General features: G+C 37.4%; 1 protein-coding gene across 2 annotated transcripts in view; it reads right to left on the minus strand.

Moving 5' to 3' along the window:
* Positions 1 to 9,080: 9,080 nt before the first annotated feature.
* SMCHD1 (structural maintenance of chromosomes flexible hinge domain containing 1) overlaps positions 9,081 to 18,945 on the minus strand; it is an 82,547-nt gene continuing 72,682 nt past the window's right edge. Inside the window, exons 41-48 of one of the 2 annotated variants that reach the window (XM_065053255.1) lie at positions 18,231 to 18,353; positions 17,782 to 17,972; positions 16,846 to 16,955; positions 15,452 to 15,522; positions 13,594 to 13,765; positions 11,390 to 11,548; positions 10,545 to 10,662; positions 9,081 to 9,486 (exon numbers count right to left, since the gene is read on the minus strand). In XM_065053255.1, the coding sequence (XP_064909327.1) occupies positions 9,381 to 9,486; positions 10,545 to 10,662; positions 11,390 to 11,548; positions 13,594 to 13,765; positions 15,452 to 15,522; positions 16,846 to 16,955; positions 17,782 to 17,972; positions 18,231 to 18,353 (1,050 nt within the window). In that variant the 3' untranslated portion in view covers positions 9,081 to 9,380. The remainder of the gene's footprint in view (positions 9,487 to 10,544; positions 10,663 to 11,389; positions 11,549 to 13,593; positions 13,766 to 15,451; positions 15,523 to 16,845; positions 16,956 to 17,781; positions 17,973 to 18,230; positions 18,354 to 18,945) is intronic. The other variant, XM_065053254.1, reaches the window with a different exon arrangement.

The following is an 18,945-nucleotide window of genomic DNA, read 5'->3' on the forward strand; positions in this document are numbered from 1 at the left end:
GAAAAAAAATAGTGTGAAAATATACCATTTGATTAAACATCATGAATCATAAATGAGGTTTAAATTTCTTCAGTAACATCCTGAATGTAAAAGTTGGAATATAAACAAATCTGAATAAACCATGTTAATTCCCATTAATTCTATTGCCAAAATTCTAACAAAAGCATCCATGTCTTGCTTTTTATCCAAGTCTGGCAGAGACACCTCCAGACCCTCGGGGAATACAGAAGAGTTCAGAAGTTCACTTGCTATTTGCACTTCAACACATTTGGTTAAAATAACATTTCCATTCTTTCTTTACACCAGAAGACATATATATTAGTGTTCTAAAAGCACTCCAGGAGAAAAAAATCAACACGAACATTTTAAATGTGCTTACGGGATTTAAAAATCAGTGTATCAATATATAAGGAACAACTCTTCTCCAGAATACCTGGCATTTTGTATGTAAAGCGCACAAAGTGTATCTGCATATATCTATGTTTTTTTCTCATTCTTGAAGTCCACTTAATTTTCCAGAGAATACTGCTTACACTTCTGAAATATTAACATAAAAATATGCCTTGGACTTGCATAGTCTAGAACCCCCGTTCCCATGCTGTGATTCAGTGGGTGGTTGAGTAATTGGGGATTAGACGGCTCTGGCTCTGAGAGTCACAAAAATCCCCACAAGGAAGACAGGAAATCTTAAAAAATAAGTGTTTTCTTTCCCATAAGAAAAACAGCTTATTATACCACTAGAGGTTTAAAAATTATTCTCTCTCTGTGATCTTTCAGTGACTCAGGGAAGCTATGTCATCACAAATGTGAGGAGAAGTAGGCCGTAAAAAGTCTTTTGGAATAGGGTATTTGGCATAAGTGCACTGAGGGTTTGCAATGTGTAATCACTAGAATCCTGAAACTGTGCCTACCTGTCCGTGTCAGGAGTCTCACTGGTGAGCTCATCCATAGATCTATGACAGTAACTCTCTCGAGTGTTGATAGATGTGTCCATCTCTCAGTTCAGATTTCACTTTGGTGTTACCTGGGATTTTATTTTCAGGAACTCCAGCAGTTTCTGGTTTTCTGCTAATCTTCTCTGTTGCCTTCAGCATTTATTTGTAGGGAACTCCTACCACAGAGCTGAGTCTCTTGAGGGCTCTTGAAGTCATCTGTCAGTAACCTTCATGGCTGCTTCATCTCCATACCCCAAGCCACTTCAGTCTTCAAAGCATCCAGCCACAGAAGCCTCACAAACTGCGAGGTCTTCTTTTGGGAGACCCGATTTCAAAGCCACTGATGTCTGGTTCCTTGCTCATTCTCCATCGCTTCCACACTTCCCCTCTCCCTGCCACACACTCCTCTGTTCAGACTTCTCTGAGGGCTCTTGTCTATATTTGAAATATCTTGGAACATGTGGGCAGTAAAGTTTGGTAGAGCAGAAGGGATACTACCAGCATCACAGGTTTACTCTCAATCACAGTTCAGAGGAAAAAGTAAAATCCCTTTTGGCTTTGTGCAGTGTGGGACAAGTACAGCCTTCCGCCAGCGCTCCTGCTGGGCTCACAGTGTTTGCGAAGTAAGAAGGAGGACAAGAATGGTCAAATCTCGTACAGGTTGGACGCTCTGATACTGACTCCCAGATGAGCTCAGTTCTGCAGGTAGATAAAATCTCCATCTGGAGATGGGTAAGTCAGTCTTGGCCTGACCACCCACTTTCAGAGGGACTTTTTTCCTCTCAAGCTGTGCATGACAATAAACTGCCTTTGGCATCTGAAGACTCTCCACTCAGAATGGAATTACAAACTTCAAAACGGTGCTTAAAATGCCAGTGAAGGAGATGGCTACTTGCAAGCTTGCGCAAGTCTGCCTAACAGCACACTGCAACAGCAACACACCAGAACTTAGTTAACTGATCTAACCCATCCCCGTTTTTACCGTGCTGGTGCAGCAGCTCGACTCAACCAGCCTTGTTGTTTTACGTTCAGGTCAATTCAGGTGTGGATGACGGGAGATAAAGTTGCTATACTGAAGGCAGCTCTCTGTAGCCAATTTATCTGCCAAAATTACCATTTGCAACAGAAGCAGGCTCAATTTCAGCATGCGAGGCTTCTCGCTTGTCTACCAGTCTTCAGTCTGCTTCCACTTCAGCGGCTGTGCTTTGATTTCCTGTCACCGAGCTGGCTCTGGTATGCATTACTGAAACTACTCAGGACTGCTTCTGCCAGAAATCCCTAACATTATGAGGACTTCTAACCATCCCTTCTCACTTTTCACAGGACATCCTCTGTCCTAGAATTGCCCCAGGACCCTGCTGAAGAAAAGAAGCTCTTGAGCAACTCGCAGAACGGCCTCCTCCATTGTTTCAGAAGAATTCACTGCATTCCTCAGGCTGTCAGGAATCTTCCTCTTGCACAACCAGCTCTTCCAGCTTGAGCAGAGCTGGACCTGCGATCTGTACCTTCCAACACGGCAGTCATTAATTTTGGTCATTACCATATACACACATGTGCTAAAAGATCCTGAGAATTAAAAAGACAGGTTCTTGAAAGTAAGACAAACCTTGCCTGTTTATTATGAGGCAGTCTTTAATTATGTACTAATTTTATGATACCACCATTTCAGTTCTCTACTACAATTTGGATCTAGTCATAAGAACATGATAAAAGCAGGACCTGCGTATAGTATGAAATACTTGTTTTCACTAGCTGTTTACTGGAGAAAGTTAACTTTTAGCTTTTTGGTGTCTTTTCCATTAAATAAAGTAGTAGCAACTCTTAATTCAATAATCCTTTTCTTTTTTTTTAATTGAGTAACTTTTTAACCTACCAATTTTTTTGGTGAAAAATGATAAATGAGAGGTTGCCACAGTTAGTTAATTGGTTCACTATTCTTCCAAAAATACAAGCACACTGGGGGAAAACAAAGTAATTTTCCCATTCTAGAAATTAGGCTTGAGTGCAACCATCTGTGTATTTCTTGCATGATTTGGTTAGTTGGCTGGCCAAATTTATAGGATGAGAGATAAAGAGGGCATAGATAATCAGAAATTATTGTCCACTAAATGTCCTCAAGCAGCTAGAATGTAACATTCCTTTTCTAAAAAGAGTGAATATTATAGAGTTTAGGTAAAAATTCTTGGACCGTGTTACTGGATGAAAAATAAAATAAAAAAAAATCTTACATAATTTGTTCTTATGCAAGACTGGGTAAGAAATAGTTCTGGTGTTGTAAAATATTTTCAATTTTGGCAAATTGAAGAAAGGTCTATTCTTTGTGACCCATTTCTGTTGCAAACTACATATGTGCTTGATTGTATGCATACAAACAGGGCCTAAATATTGTAGTTATAAACAGCTAGCTGCTAGTGTACTATAAAATAATTACACGCAAAGTAACAGGTGGGGATTTCTTTAGAAAGAAAATAGTCTTATAAAAACTAGTGAGAGTTGTAGGAACCCGTCAACTACGCATACAGTAAAATTGTGGAATCAATATATTTGCAAATTGAAGGTGCTTGTTGTTTGCCTCTTAATATCTGAAAATTTTCCTTAGTTTTATATATAGGTTGGTTTAAAATAAAATTGCATTCAGTTATGTGCACACATGTATAAGTAATTTTTCTTTGCTAAAGCTGAGACTGCTCTATTCCTTGGAACCATTGTGTCGCAGCGAAGACCTGCAACACGGGCAGCGATGGACTATCTGTGCAGCTGGAGTGCATCTAGTCAACACAATAGCTCTGTTGCAATTTTATGCATTTCCACGGTCACAGTGGGTGTGGAAGAGCCCATTTATGGAAATACAGAATAGTAGAGGAATTATATGTATGGATGCACATATATATCTTTGTGTGTGCGTGCACATGTGCGCCTATACTTTTTATGAAACAGAAATGATCCCTGTTGCTGAAGCCTGGGGAGATGATCTGGTGTGGCAAGAATGTCAAAATCACTGGATACACCCTTTCCAGAAACCGGCAGAAAGGGAGGCTAAGAGCTACTTCAAACTGAAGGATACGGTTACTGCTACCATCAGGAAAATGTGTTTTAATTCCTAGAGGATAAGCAAACAGACTTTTTTTTTTAAAAAAAGAAAATACTGAAACTAATTTGGGCTTCTCCCATACTGGTCTACATCCTGGCAAGTGACAAGGAATCGACTGCAGATCTGTCCTGTGGTGGTTGCCTCAGTGGAAACGATTGTACTTGCTCTGTGCTAATCAAACGCAATTTTACCCAGCTTTGTTTCTTAAATATGAAAACAACTTGGCAGTGGAATTTATTGGCAGAAAACATTGATGTGTGAAGGAAGACAAAATTTTAATGACAGTTCCTTACTACTGCTTTATTAAATGTCCATAAAATGACACCACCACAACCCCTGCCCCATTCTACAGGGCGTTTCAAAAAGATGGACCCAAATTGAAATCACTGTATCTCTGCAACCTCAAACTGCCCATAAATGAAACTCCTATCACTTGAAAGGGCAGGCCATAGGGTTTCAAGTAATTAGAGTTTGATAACTCATTAAACTGTAAGTTTTTGTGTAATTATAACATGTTGCCATCGTGAAGTATACTGCTTTGAAATGGGTACACCTTTTTGAAACACTCTGTATAATCATAAAATTATTTGATTAAGAATCCCTGTTTCGCTGTCTGGGAAAGGAGATGAAAAATGACCTTTAAAAACAATGCTGAATCCTTTCCTTAAAAAAAAAAAAGTACACTTGAGGAGTCAGAAAACATAGACTCTGATGAAAGAGGATGAAGTTATCAATAGAAAATGACTGTTAGGATTAACAAGAAGGAATGGAAAGTTTGAACAAACTGACTCCTGGAATGGTATAATATTTGCCTAAACAACTAATATTAAATTTTAATGAATCTTCAAAGACCTGAGCAGCATCAAGTAAAATGAAGTTCTTTGAACCATCAAATAGTTTGGGTTGGAAGGGACCTTTAAAGGTCATCTTGTCCAACCCCCTGCAAAGAGATGTCGTCAACTTAAGCTTGCTGTTGTCTGCAAACTTGCAGAGGGTGCACTCAATCCCACGGTCTCTGTCATTGATGGAGATATTAACAGTACTGACGAAGCTATTCACAGTCCAAGGACCCCACATGCATGGATGGCCCAGATGAGAAAGGTGTGGAGGGAACAATATTGGTGCAGTGCACTGCTCCCCTTGGAAGGCCTTTTTCATACATAATTTCCCTGGAGCTATAGGTTTGTGGCTTTCAGAACCCTAACCCTAAGCCCAAGTCTGTGTGTGCAATTAAGGTTGAGCTGAGCTTCATTCATCAAGGACAACTGAGTTTGATTCATTTCCCTCTCAACTGAACTACTGGATCCCAGTTATCTACAAACAAACAGCAAAAAGGATAGAGAAATAACTGTAAAATTAACATATAGACACTGCATCCCTGAAAAAAACAAAAAACTTACCTGTCCGCCTGTTGTGAGCAATTGACAGCATGGACCTCTCATCAATGATTACTGCAAATCTCTTGTCCAACTTAGTTGAAATGGAGTTCAGAATAGCAATATAAACTAAGCTTCATCAAATATGCACCTACTTTGGAGGCTTCAGAGCAAAATGTTCAGTAATTACACTGCTCAAGTCTCACAAGGTATCTCAGTGGACATTTGGAAAGGCTGTGTTTTTCATCCAGGCTACTGACACAGTGATAGCAGAGCATCACTCTGCAGTGGTCCACTGCCTCACTTACTGCTCTGCCTTCCTTTCACCGCCCTGGGCATCCCTTCCTCCACACTGCTCCTTCCCTGAACTGGAGACCTGGCTGACAACAGGACTCAGGTCTTGGGAGGAGCCAGAAGGAAGTCGTGGATGAGATGCATGTGGCTGGAGAAGTACCAGGGGAGATGGTGATACTGGGATGGTAGAGTTGTGGAGCTGGGGCCATGGTACTGATGGTGGGGCTGTAAAGGAAGGACTTGTTACTGATCAGCATCACTGGGTTACGGAGGAAAAGCAGAAAGCACAGAAGTACATGCCAGCCTAGAGGAAACAGAACTTAAGCACTGAGTCAAGCTATGGTCCTTAAGTGGTGGGTGAAAGAAAAGAAAAAAGCCTTGCCATTAACATTTGCTCCTCTGCTGAAGGGAGGGAGATGACTGGGAAGAAGGTAAGTGCAGTTGTGAGACAAGCCCAGGCACAGGACCCGCATTAGGTTTCCTCTTGATACACTTTTACTAGAGGTTCCTTGTCCCACAGGAGAACTCAGCAGCTCACACCACAGAGCTGCAGCTCCCTGTCTCTCCTTGCTGAAGTGACAGGTTCTCTAATTTCCATCTTCACCGATGAGCCTAGCATACTCCATCATGATACTGGGCTTTGATAGGGTGGGGAGCAACAATAGCTGCAAGCTGGTGTAAGGGTAAGGTCTCAGGTCTTTCAATGGGGGAAATCTAATCTACCTTCTGAGCAAAAAATGCTGTGAGAGGTGGGGTACAAAGCCCACTGCGTGGAATGTGGTCATCTGGCACAGAAATGGGCCCCCTACATGACAGGGTACAGCAACAGGCCCTTGTACGCTAGTGCCTACTGCAGACACCACCACCATGCAAGCATCTCTGTGGGAGAAAATGGGAGAAGGTGCAGTCTGGAGGAGGCACTCTTACTTTCATCCCCATTCCCCCTGCTAGCAAAGCTCCATCTGTGCTCAGCTTCCCTTTTAACCAGCTGAACCAAAGAAACCGAACTCGCTCTGCCTGCCTGCACCCAGGAGGTGCTGCCTGTCCTGCCTGGCTCTGCCAGCTGCTCCTGCCTCCCTGGGTCTCAGGGGACTCCCAGCCAGCCCTGCTCTGCAGCTGGTGCCACCGGCAGCAACACAGTCAGGGCCTGGCCTGCTGTGCCTGCAGCCCACTGCTCCATCCCATCACCGCCCAGCCCTCTTGAGCTCCTGCTCCATCTCCCTGTGGTGGAGCAGCAGCTCTTCTTTGCCACCCAGAGCTGTTTTCAGCCTTCATGAGACACCAGCTCCTTGTTCCCATGGGCTGGCTCAGGCACCAGCCAGAACTATTCTCTCTTACATTCCCAGCACCACTCTCCACCAGCCCCTTGTGAAGTCAGTGAGGACAATACACACACTCTAGTTTTTGGTCCCTAGTTTGCTGTTATAGAGTAAAGAAAGGGTAAAGAAAAAAATTGACACCTTTAGAGCTTGAGTGTTTTGTCAGGACCAAATCAGCTGCCCTAAACAGCTATGGAAAGCAGTAACTTGCACTGCAATAACCCACAATCACCGCTGAAAAATCCTGAAAATTCCCTGGTGAGATTTCCTGAAATCTCTGCTAGCTATTGCACAACTCTGGACTTCATCCTTCATTTCCTGTTTGCTTCTTCCAGCAGGGAGATACATGATGCTGGTAGTGCCTATACTGACCACCAGATTTCTGCTAGAGTAGGTGTTTAACCAAACAAGATTCAGGGTCATCCAGAGGTTGGAGGTGGAGGCTAGGCAGACATCAGAACTCAAATAAATGCATTTATAACAAGTATCACTGAGTAGCTTGGTGTGGTGGAACAATTCCTTAAGTGGCAAACCATCCATCATGGCTGCCTGGTTCAAGTCTTGATGTCTAAATTTAGCGCTCAAAAACAGGAAAAAGAGCTGAGGCAGGGCTAGCATAGTTTTGGGGTGATGCTACGTGTTATACTTGAATATTTTCTTTAAGAATAGGACAAATTGATGTATACATTAATAAGACTTTTAAGATAAAATAAGACTTTTAAGATAAAAAGTTTGGGAGAACCTTCCACCAGAGACAGAATGCCCTGCTTAAATCCTCCTGAATTTGGCTAAATTTCATTTTATTGGAAATGTCAGAGACGTGCACCAGCAACTGGCATTCTGCAACTGCCAGCAGGATGCCATCATGCCTTTTCACATTTAACATCCCCTTTCAGAAAAGCTATACATAAAAAGCTTGTTACTAAGTGTGTAAAGATCAGTAGGTTTGACATCAACTTTCATTCCAAAGGAGAAATTCTTTGAGGCCGGTGTGAACCAACATGTCCACATCCTTGAACACCATCATCTGCTATGTTCTTTCTTTATGTAGCTTCAAATAATAGTTTTATACTGTCTCAAGTTTAGCTTCCTACTCTTGCCTCCTCCTTTTCACCCAATCGAGCCTATTTCTAACTGCTCACTTTGAGCCTGGACGAAATTGTATCTGGTCCTTTTCTGCCTTGTACATTACAAAAATCCTTGTGATTCATATCTTTAACTCTCTTTTTTTTTTTGGTCTCACCTGTTGAATACTTTCTCTAGCATGTTAAGACTTCTGTGTCTTAAACCATGGAAAACTTTAATTTTCTTTAGGTATATATGAAAGCCCACATTTTTTTTTTCTTTTAAAGCTGGAGACAGCCTTATATAGTAAAATTCTCTCCAGACACCTACAGTTTCCCAACACAGTTATTTTAGCTCCAGCTTAAGTGTCCATTTTTAACTCTTACATGCATACACACAGTTGAGCTGCAAAGATTTTTCTTTTTCCTTTGTAATATTACTGTTTCCTACTCAAATCCTTCTGTCATGGTTACATTTTGGTATCAAGGACCAATTTTAGGATGAATTTTTGATCTGCTTAAGCAGTGGCAGTCTTTTATGAGCATCGTGGTAATAGAGATACTGAAAAGTGGTTAGCATTGGTACTATATGCATCTTATTTGCATGCATGAAGTATCCCTTCTCACCACTCTTCCAATCCATAAAAGAGCCTCCCGGTAAACATGTTACACTTTTCATACTCACCAGGTACTGCTTTGTTTTGTCCAATGGCACTGCCTGAAGGAGATGTGAATTCCCATGTGAACACCTTGGTCATAGCCTTAGATACTGTCTTCTTGTTAACTGTCTGAAGACTTTACAAATGGCTGTGGTTAAATCTCAGTATATTGCTGCTCCAACCTTCCATTTTACATTGGTATTACCTTGACACCTCATGCACAAAAAAGGAGCAATCTAGAAAGTTCTCTTCCACAAGACAGCCAAGGATGCTTTTAAATTGAAAATCTCATTTCATGGCACAATCTGTTGACTTAATTATTACAATTGATTATACTGGCAGTACTTTCTATTGAAGCAGTTTTATTGAAAAGATTGATTTTTTTCATAAATAAAAAAGGATATATTTTTTCACACATGAACATAAAAACTCTGAAAGCTTTTAGAAGTGAAAATTAATTCTAAAAAAATTAGGCTATCAATGTTAAATACTTAAATTTTTGTTACTACTAACTGAAATACACTTATATCTTCTATCGGTATAAAAATCTTCATAGCAATGGGTAATACAACATGAATATTTCCTTTAATTGAACATATTCACATTTTTAATACAGAACAATTTCCAGCAAGTCTCATCAGTCTATGCCTTTCTTTTTCGTGACGTTCCATTAAGTTCTGAAGGCGACATGTGCAGTGTTTGCTGCTGCTGCTGCTTCTTTGTGGTACAGGAGATCCACTCTTCAGAGCTAAAAAAAACCATAGCACAGTAGCTTATAAGCCAAGACCTTTTCACCATGTATATATTAAGTATTTTTTATTTATGTCTTGTTGATATAATTGATGCAAAGCACAGAGCTCCCACTAATATAAATATTGCAAACCCCATATTTGTGCAGAGCTTCTTAGAATTATTTTCTTAAAATTAGGAATAGCAGCAGGCTAACATTAGTTTAAATACATAACCACTTAAGTTCTATGTGTGGATAAAAAAATTAAAATAATAACAAATATAAATAATAAAGAGATAGCAAAATAATAGTGAAGATAGTAAGCAGTAAATAGTAATAAGATAGTAGTGACAACTTAGAGATTTACAAGACACAACTGAGTAAGATGTAAATAATTTCAAAACTATGACCATTGTTCAGCAAAGAAAATGATGCAGTCATGAGGAGAAACATGAGAAATGGAAAACTCAGTTCCATGTCATTTTAAACATACAGACTTAACATATCTCCCTGATTTTTTTGTGTGTGTACAAATGTTCACTAGCCACAGAGGCAATGTAGTAGACACACAGGTGAAGAGAAAACTGTGTTAAATACTTTATAACGACCTCACCTCAGACAGTTCCTTAGAAGACATTATATGAGAATGATTATTTCTCTGTTCTGTAAGAGTAATTCTTCCTCTGTTCATCTGCCCAGTATTTGACATTGAATCTTAAAAAGTTTACAGGCTGAGCTATTATATTTCAAGTATTTATGAGGTGTAACAGAGTTGAACATAGCAGAAAATATGGGGAACGCAAATGCACAAAGATGCCAATCAGTCAGTTCATAAAGAGAAACAGAATCAGAATTAGCAAGCAAATCTTTATATCAAGCTTAAATAAGAGCAGAAACTTTAAAGGAAATAAAATTTACCTTGAAAATCAGCCTTACGCAAACTCTACTCATTGTTGGTTATTGTATACAAGTATGAATTTTAAAAAATAATCTCCCATGCAAACAAACAAACAAACTAGTTTTTAGTTTCAGTTCAGAATATGGGAAAGTAATGACTAGATTCACAATAGACTTACTTATACAATTTTTTTACCATTTCTCTTCGCATTCTTTTGGTAGGGATGGGGGTGTCACACAATTCTAACATTACAGGCTGAAGCACAGATTCAGTGACTTTATCTGATGGAGTCATACCTATGAAAACATTGCAAGTAAGAACAAATTAATAAAAACCACAAAAACCTATTGGTTATAAATGGGCCCTGTAACAGTAGTGTTAAACTCCCGAAGTAAGGCTTTAGAAATGCCATTAATTTTATAGTCACCTTTTGTCTGAAACCGAGTTCAAAGATGACAAGTAAAACCATCTGCTATATTTACAGTTGCCACAGAGAAAATGTTGGGTCTTTAAAAAATATATCTTGAAATATAATAAATTATTTTATATTGAGAAAAACCCCGATTTCTAACTAAGAAATACTAGCCTTGCAGAATTAGGAGTGTTTCTTTTAATAGTACAATGTTTTGAATGTGTTTCCCTAGCAAAAGCAATTCAGCTCTTTACTACGCAGTCTTTTCAAAACAAATGTCAATGTTCTCTACCTTTGAGCCAGTCTGACTAATAGTTATATAATCTCGTATTAGTGAGATCATAGCTTCATGTTCACAAGACATCAACTGACCACATTTTTATTATCTGACCACATTACAGGGCAGTGCTGGCCTAGACAATATCCACAGCATCATACTACAAACAGTTTTTCTATAATGTCCTTAAAATGAGACATCTCTAAGCTCTTAAATAATTTTAACAACCTTCCTTCATAGTATGAATTTGTTAGTCTGCAAGAGTAGAATACATCTGGATGCAGTTAACAGTTCTCCTCCTTTAGGACACCAAATATGTAATACAATAACCTACCCAATTTTTGTTCTATTTCCTTCAGGCTTTTCTCTTGTTCGGCAAGTTCCTTTTTTTTCTGTTGCATTTCTGGAGTGTTAAGAGTCTGCAAATGTAAATCAAGTTCCTGGTTCACATTATCGAGTTTTACCACTGCCGCACGGTATTGCTGAAGAAGATCTAATTGAAGAATAAAATAATAAAACACAAACCAGTAAATAAGTGGTCATTTTGAGTTAGAAGGCTATCAAATACAATCCAGACAATATATAAGATTCACAAGAAAACATGTCTTTCAAAAGCACTACTTCAAAAAACCCACCCAAATTCATAGCAGGTCAGTGGCTGTTGTTAAAATGACTGCAAAGACTGAAAAAAAAAAATCACATCCAATATTTTGATTCCTCTTTTCAAGCCTGTATGTTAGATTACAGTGAAGTACCAGTGAACTCTAAAAATTACATGGCAAACAGCCATTTCTTTACACATCATCCCGCTTGTGTGCTCCAAGCTCCATTTTCTATCTTTGATGCCATTAAGTGTATTTGTAGTACGTTCGACTTTTAGTGCTATGAAACCAAAGCTTGTATTACTGACTTGAATTCTAGTCCACCTTGTGGAACAAGAGAATGTTTACTGAGCTTCACTTTGTCCTACCTATGGAAATTTAAACAAGGAAACAGCAGCAGCACACTCAGGTAAACAAGGGCATATTTTGCTAACAAACTTTGTTCCTCTTTTAACATTTAAGAGGAAGAATTTTAGTTTGCTCAGGTGTTGAATGAATATGTCTGTGATTCTGTAATAAACTGTTCAAGCATGTTAGCCAAGTCTCATTCATTTTACTTTGTGGTGAATATGAGGTAGCTTGCACAAAGCTTAACTGAACACTAAATTACCTTATATTTGCCACAGGGTGAAATCATTCACATAGATAGTTACTGCAGACTGACAAAATGCACTGCAAATTCTTAGTACTGTTTATTGTAGAAGTACCTTGTCAGTGTAATCATAGTTTAAGTGACTACTTTCATGCTACAAACACAGAAGAGCAGCAAGTCACAACTCATGTTAAGGCTAAAATTCAGTTCAAAACAAGTCTTGTGAAATGAGGTTCTGTCGTTTATATGGAATGTCACTATTATTTTCCTTTAAATGTCTAGTAACTATCCAAGTGAAATTAAAACATGCTCTTTTCTTCTACCATGATTGTTCCTGTACTAAATTATAGACAAATCCAATTTAATTCCCACTGGGTAATGGTAACCGAGTTCAGCAACTGAAAATGTGTTGATAGACAAATATAAAGTGTGCTAAAAGCAGCATATTTCAGTCTGTAGCTGAAATGCTTAGTATGTTTTTCCTACATGTAATATATTTTTACCAAAATGCCTAGGGAAGATCTTTTTACTCTTTTTTTCTCCCTCAGCTGGTCAATGTTAAGTAGTCTGCTCATACATAAGGTTACTCCAGTAAGTGCATGTGTGCTCTCTCTCATTCTCCCCTCACCCCTATCCACTGAACACTCTAAGAATACTGTAGTGGAAAAAGTTCACGTCCTTTCTTGTGAAAATGAAGTATTTAAGAACAACCTCATTTGTGAATAAGACTTCAATGTTTTACAAATCAGTCAGGTCAGCTGTTACATGTCAGAAGCTGCCATCTTTTAACTCCATTTATAACCTTTATTCTGAAAGGAAGAATCCAAGCACATAATGAAACATAAGTGATCCCACAGGAAATATAAGGTACTTTCTTGTTAGAGAAATAATGTAGAAGAAGTTGTGCATGACTGATGAGAACAGGAATTTTTCTACCACTGCTTCACAGAGCTTACTTGCACAGTAAGAAATTCTAAATTGATGTATGGTGTTTCCAGAGAAGAAACACCTGAAACTTCTGTTTTTCAAGGATGCTGGAATTCAATCAGCTCAAGCTTCTCATGCCTGCTGTTTGAATGATCACCACTGCTTATGCTCTTTCTTCAATAAGACTAAGAAAAAGGGGAATCTCTCATGATTATTATTTTTTATTTCAGTATACTTAATAGCTACAGCTTTTAAGACAAGGGAAATACACAATCAGGACATTGTACAGGTCATATTTCTTAAAGTAACTTTATGCTAAATTTAAGCTTTCCTTTCTGTATTACATACGAAAATAATGAACACAGGCAAGCAATATAATTTTGGAAGTTCTGTATTTTCATGACTTCATTAACTCACCTATCTGTCCAGAGAAAGCAGAGTAAAGTTTTGGAATGGGTGCTCCAAATACCATTCCTCTGAGTTTGTCCATTGGAGGAGCTTTATTCTGAAGGCCTCCAAATTTTCCATTGCTGCGAATCCTGTCTCCTTCCCTAGTCAGCAAAGTAGGGCAACGTGTAATTTTTACAACCTACACAGGTATAAAAAGTGATACTAAATCAGTAATTCCATGGGAAAAAAAAAATCTAAGTTTTCAGCAATGCTGTTGTGAAGCTTTGTACCTTTCAACTACAACACAGCTTGTGCTCTAATGAGAACATATTTTATGAAATGACATTTCATGACTTTTGCTTTCAAGTAATAGAAAATATCTATTAAAATTAAACAGTACTGCTGATGGTAGTGAAAACTAAATTTTTGGAGGGTTTACGTGTCCTCAAATATAAACAGAAGTCTGGAAACAAAATTTAGATCTATACTGGGAAAAAGATAATTATCAACATATACTATGAAGTATTGGAAATGAATATTAGCATTGATAAAAAATGTGAGCATGTCAACACTTATTCAATTATTTGATGAAGACAGCTTTTTTTAATCAACAAGATGTTAATCATCTACAATCCCAGATTTATTTCTTATCAACATATTCAATAAGACTTCCATATAGTCGATGAAACTCACTTGTAGTGGGGTGACTCCAACTAATGGGGTAACAGACTAACCAAGTGAAATGACCCAGATGTCATTTTAAGAAATGACTACATATACAAACTCGTTTTCTTGAACAGACACAGACGGTCAGTCTCCTGACACTGATCAACAACTGAGATCTGACTCTCCTGCCTCTTCTGTTTGATTTTACAGTAAAGAGTATATACTTTTTGATGAAAGACGCACATAGTTTTCACAGTTGAAAAATGGTAGCTATTTGTTCACTTAATGGACACTGAGATGGTTATAACACAAAAAATAACAAAAATTTTTTTTTTTTTTTTTACTATGACTATATCCATGTATCTGAGACACTCTTTGGAAAAATTCGAGACACTCTCTGGAAACATTCAAGACAGTCCTTGTTCCCAGGTTACCAGCTAGTGGTAGCCAATAAAAAGGGAATGGAATCACAGAGTAAAAGAGCTGGTCAGGCCCAGAGCAGGAAATGCCTGCTGAACTGTGAAAGAATGAAACAAGCAACCCATTTTAGATGTCACCAGAGGTTCCCTGTTAATTTGTTGTTCTCTCAAGAAACACCTTGCAGTACAATTTCACATACTTCTGCAGAGCGGAAAAAATAAGAATATCCAGGCCCAAGAGATTAATGTTTAATCAATACAGTTCTACATCCTGATGCTGAATCATTATTTCAATTCTAACAGCCTCATAAGCTGAAACAGAAAGCACCCAGTGTCAGGACTTCCTCAGAGACTCTTGACTGCTAAATGTGTCCCATTAAACCTAAATAAAATGGGTCACAGAAAGGTCTAGTAAGTTCCCCATCAAGATCTTAGTCATTTGAGTGGATCTGAAATTTCATGTGCCTCAGACTCCTGTGTTTTATTATACATACAGGGACTAGGAAAGTAGTAAAGAATTTGCATTTAGCAGCAAAACTACAGATGCTTGTCCATAAAAACATGGTCTTATGCTTCATGGCAACATTAACATAATGGAATTTGTTTAACAGAGGTAATTTTGTCAATGCCAATAATAACGATTTCATTCACTCGTAAGTCCATTGAGGCTTACAGACAATATGCACTGTTATAGCTAATGCAGCATTAATCTTGGCAATTATTCTAGGTTTGTAATGTATTTAATAGATAGCTACGCAATATATTTGCTTTAAAAAATATAAAGAATAATTGAAACATACCTCTTTTCGGTAATGGTTGGCAGCATCCAAGTTATCTACAATGATAGTGTCACCCAAGAGCATTGCAAACACTGAAAAATTTAATTTTTTGAACCATGAAATTTCTCTGCTACAAAATAACTTAAGTTTTGAAAAATCAATTCTGAGCCATTATTATTACAGCTTTTCACATAAGTGCAGGGGAAATGTCACGTCCATTATATTTTTTCAAAAAAATTTTATTCTGAGGTGGAGATAAATAGGCAATCTTCTGTTTTCATCAAAGAATTCATAAAGAAAAACATTTAGTACATTTAATTGCCTTATGGCATAATTTACTATTTTCCACCAAAGTATTCTCTTGATATCTTCTATTTACATTTATGAAGACACACATAATAAAATGCCAAGTTTTAGGAAATTACATGAATTACATCTTTTTAAGTCCTCCTCGAATTGTGTTCTCAGTTTCTTAATATGTTTCTTAATATTCAATGTGCTATCAAAGAAAAAAAACTTCCACAGGTGGATGATACAACTGAGTTTAAGACTTTTCTTCTGCCAATAAAATATTGTTCTATACAAAGTTTAACTTGATGTAGCCTTGCATGTCAAGCAATGTGGTTTTTAAATTCCCCCACAGGACATGAAGAAGAATTTAAAGTCTTTGACAATATCTAACTTTCTGAAAATAAACTGGACTAAAAATTGTTTTTATAGAGATGAATATTTCAATACTAGGAAGTTGTGAAGTAAAATGAAAAACGTATTGAACTAATTACAGATTCCAACTCTTCATATAAAGGAGCAGGTCTACTTAATTTAAGAAAAAGAATGTAGGAAAAGGCAGGCAGTGCTACGTTGTTAGAAAGAGCAAGAGGACAACGGTTCCCTAAACTGAAATCTACATAAAAATTGAAAGCTTATTCTTACTGTAACTGTTTAAGCACAACATATATAGTCATGTACAGTTCGGTCTGAGTGTGTATAAATCTATGCATTACACATTTTTGAAAGGAATAGGACCGGAAAACAGACTAACAAAAGCAGTAACTTCCACAATAAGAAAATATAAAACTAATATCATGATTGCCAGTTTCTGCTTACATGACCTTGAGAATAAGATAACACTGCAGTAATTTAAAAAAAGAAAAAATGCCTCTAATATAGATAACAGAGAAAATAAAAACAGGACAAGCAGAAGACAATGTCATTGCTGAAATTTGCACAACTATTGTTTGCAAATACTTAACGCTAACGTCATCCTCTTTTACCACCAGACTTCATGAGAAATGTACACTGGTAATTGCAAATATCACAGTGAAGATTACTAAATGGATTAGGATTTGTGATGTTTCTGTATTTTGTTTATTAAAAAGAAGGAATGTATGAAGAATTTCTTTAATATAATTTACCTGTTTGACAGTGCTCTACATTATCTGGAAATGTTAACAGATCTCTGGCAAATACAGGATTTCCAACAGGTTTGAAGCAGATTTTTCCATTTCTTAAGTGAGGTAAAGGCCTAGTTGGAGAAAGGGGAGAGCAAGGGAGAAAAAAGTAATTTGTCCATATTTCATTATTGCTTCTGACAATCTAGTCAGGAATCTCAAACTGAATTGAATGCATCTTAACACTTCCATATTAGGTGCTAAATGATCCACACATTCACTGAAATGTCAGTTATACCAAAGATGCTTTGGTGAAACACTAATTTGTAATGAGACATACATCCAACAATTTCATACGACTAGTTTTATGAACAAGTTTTACTACACTATTTAAAGAACACCTGAGATTTCAGACCTTATAAATATATCTGTGCATCAGATCTTTTCTAAAAGGCATTCTTTATGATATTACTAGTCATCTTCATAAGCAAATTATTTTCAGGCACAGAATTATTATATTATCCTTTATCTTCCAGGAAACCAAAACAGCAGAATGAATTTCTATTACTACAGATTATTTTAGGGAATGTATTCCAGAAATGGATTTTGGTAGAAGTTAGAATTTGTTTTGAAGCACTACTTCATTTAAAAGAAGTTCCTGCTCTGGAAAACACATAGAAGTGAAGAAAAAACCAGTAGATTGTCTTCTCTTTTTAATAGAAACACCCTATTAAATAAAGAACACCACACAGTGGTTGAAGATAAAAAGATATAAAGCTATGATTTCAGTTAACATTTCAAGTGATGTTTATGTTTCCAGAAACTTTATACTTTGAATCTTAAACAGGAGTAAAACTTAAAAAAGAGATTAGACAAAAAAAACCCCAAACCAACAACAACAAACCAAAACTGAACAAGTATATAATACAAATGCAGAAGTTTCATTGTTTTTTTCTCTACCTGTTCCAATCAGGAAGTGTCTTCTTGTAAACAGAATCAAGGGGTAACACTTGTTGTCGACCTTGAGTTTCATCAAAAATAGAACGAGCAGCTTCAGTAGTGAGTGTGACAACACAGTCCATGTCGCTTGCCAAATGCCAAGAGATAACTTTTGCTGCTTCGTTATCCTCAATTTGAGCTAAATGTGCAATCTGTACCACAGAAGTCAGAACAGTCAAAATGGAAGCCAAGACCACCTCCCCTTTTCATATTAATCACAATCATCCTGCAACTTAAATCAGACCCTGTTGATGGCTCTGTTAGAAGGGCTGGTCGCCTAATGGATTGAGAACACTATCTTCTTTTTAATAGCTCCTCAAAAATTACTTGCATATTTAGCTGGCTAATTTTTCATCATTAACACTTCCTGGAACCAACAAAACTCATTGGAAAGCTGAGAGAAAACTCACCTTGCCTAAAATATCCTGGTTGCCTTTTGGATAGTTTGGGAGGGTACAAGTTCGCCTTGGCTGTTTCATCACTCTTTCTTGATCCAACATCTTTTGTTTTATAACAGAATCCACATACTGAAGCTGAGAATTAAAATTTGAAGTTAGCAAGCATGTATCATTGGGCCGAGCTGCAGAAGTAGTCACTTTACCAGTTGCCAATCAAATTCCTAACAAAAAACATTCAATAATCTGAGACAGGCTCTTAATATATAGAGGACCACTGCATAAAAACTTCGAGGAGAGCAAAAGGATGTACACTGCAATTATGAGTACGAACTTTAAAGAAAATAGTAATGAAAAAGTCACAAAGACTTCAGTGAACTTTTCATGAAGAGCCACCAGAGCTTGAACAGAGCCAAAACTGAAGAAAGTTTAAATCAGCAGGAAGAGACAACCACAAACATACAAAAAGTAACCATTTTAGAAGGGGACTACGTCTAGGCCTGAAAAATTTACCCAGCAAAGGGAACTTGGACATCACGATTGCAGAACATGTATAATTTAATCCTACTGATTTGTGATTAATGACTGCAACACTTATTTTTATTTGATCTGAAGATAACTGATTGTTTACAATTTTTTCCCCACAAAATGTCAGTAGTTTGAAAACTTTATTTTCAAAGTTTCTTTAAAACATAATTGGATTTTTCTGGGAAATTAGCAACGGCGTACA

This window comes from Columba livia, chromosome 2 (genome assembly GCF_036013475.1).
Source record: "Columba livia isolate bColLiv1 breed racing homer chromosome 2, bColLiv1.pat.W.v2, whole genome shotgun sequence".
NCBI lineage: Eukaryota > Metazoa > Chordata > Aves > Columbiformes > Columbidae > Columba > Columba livia.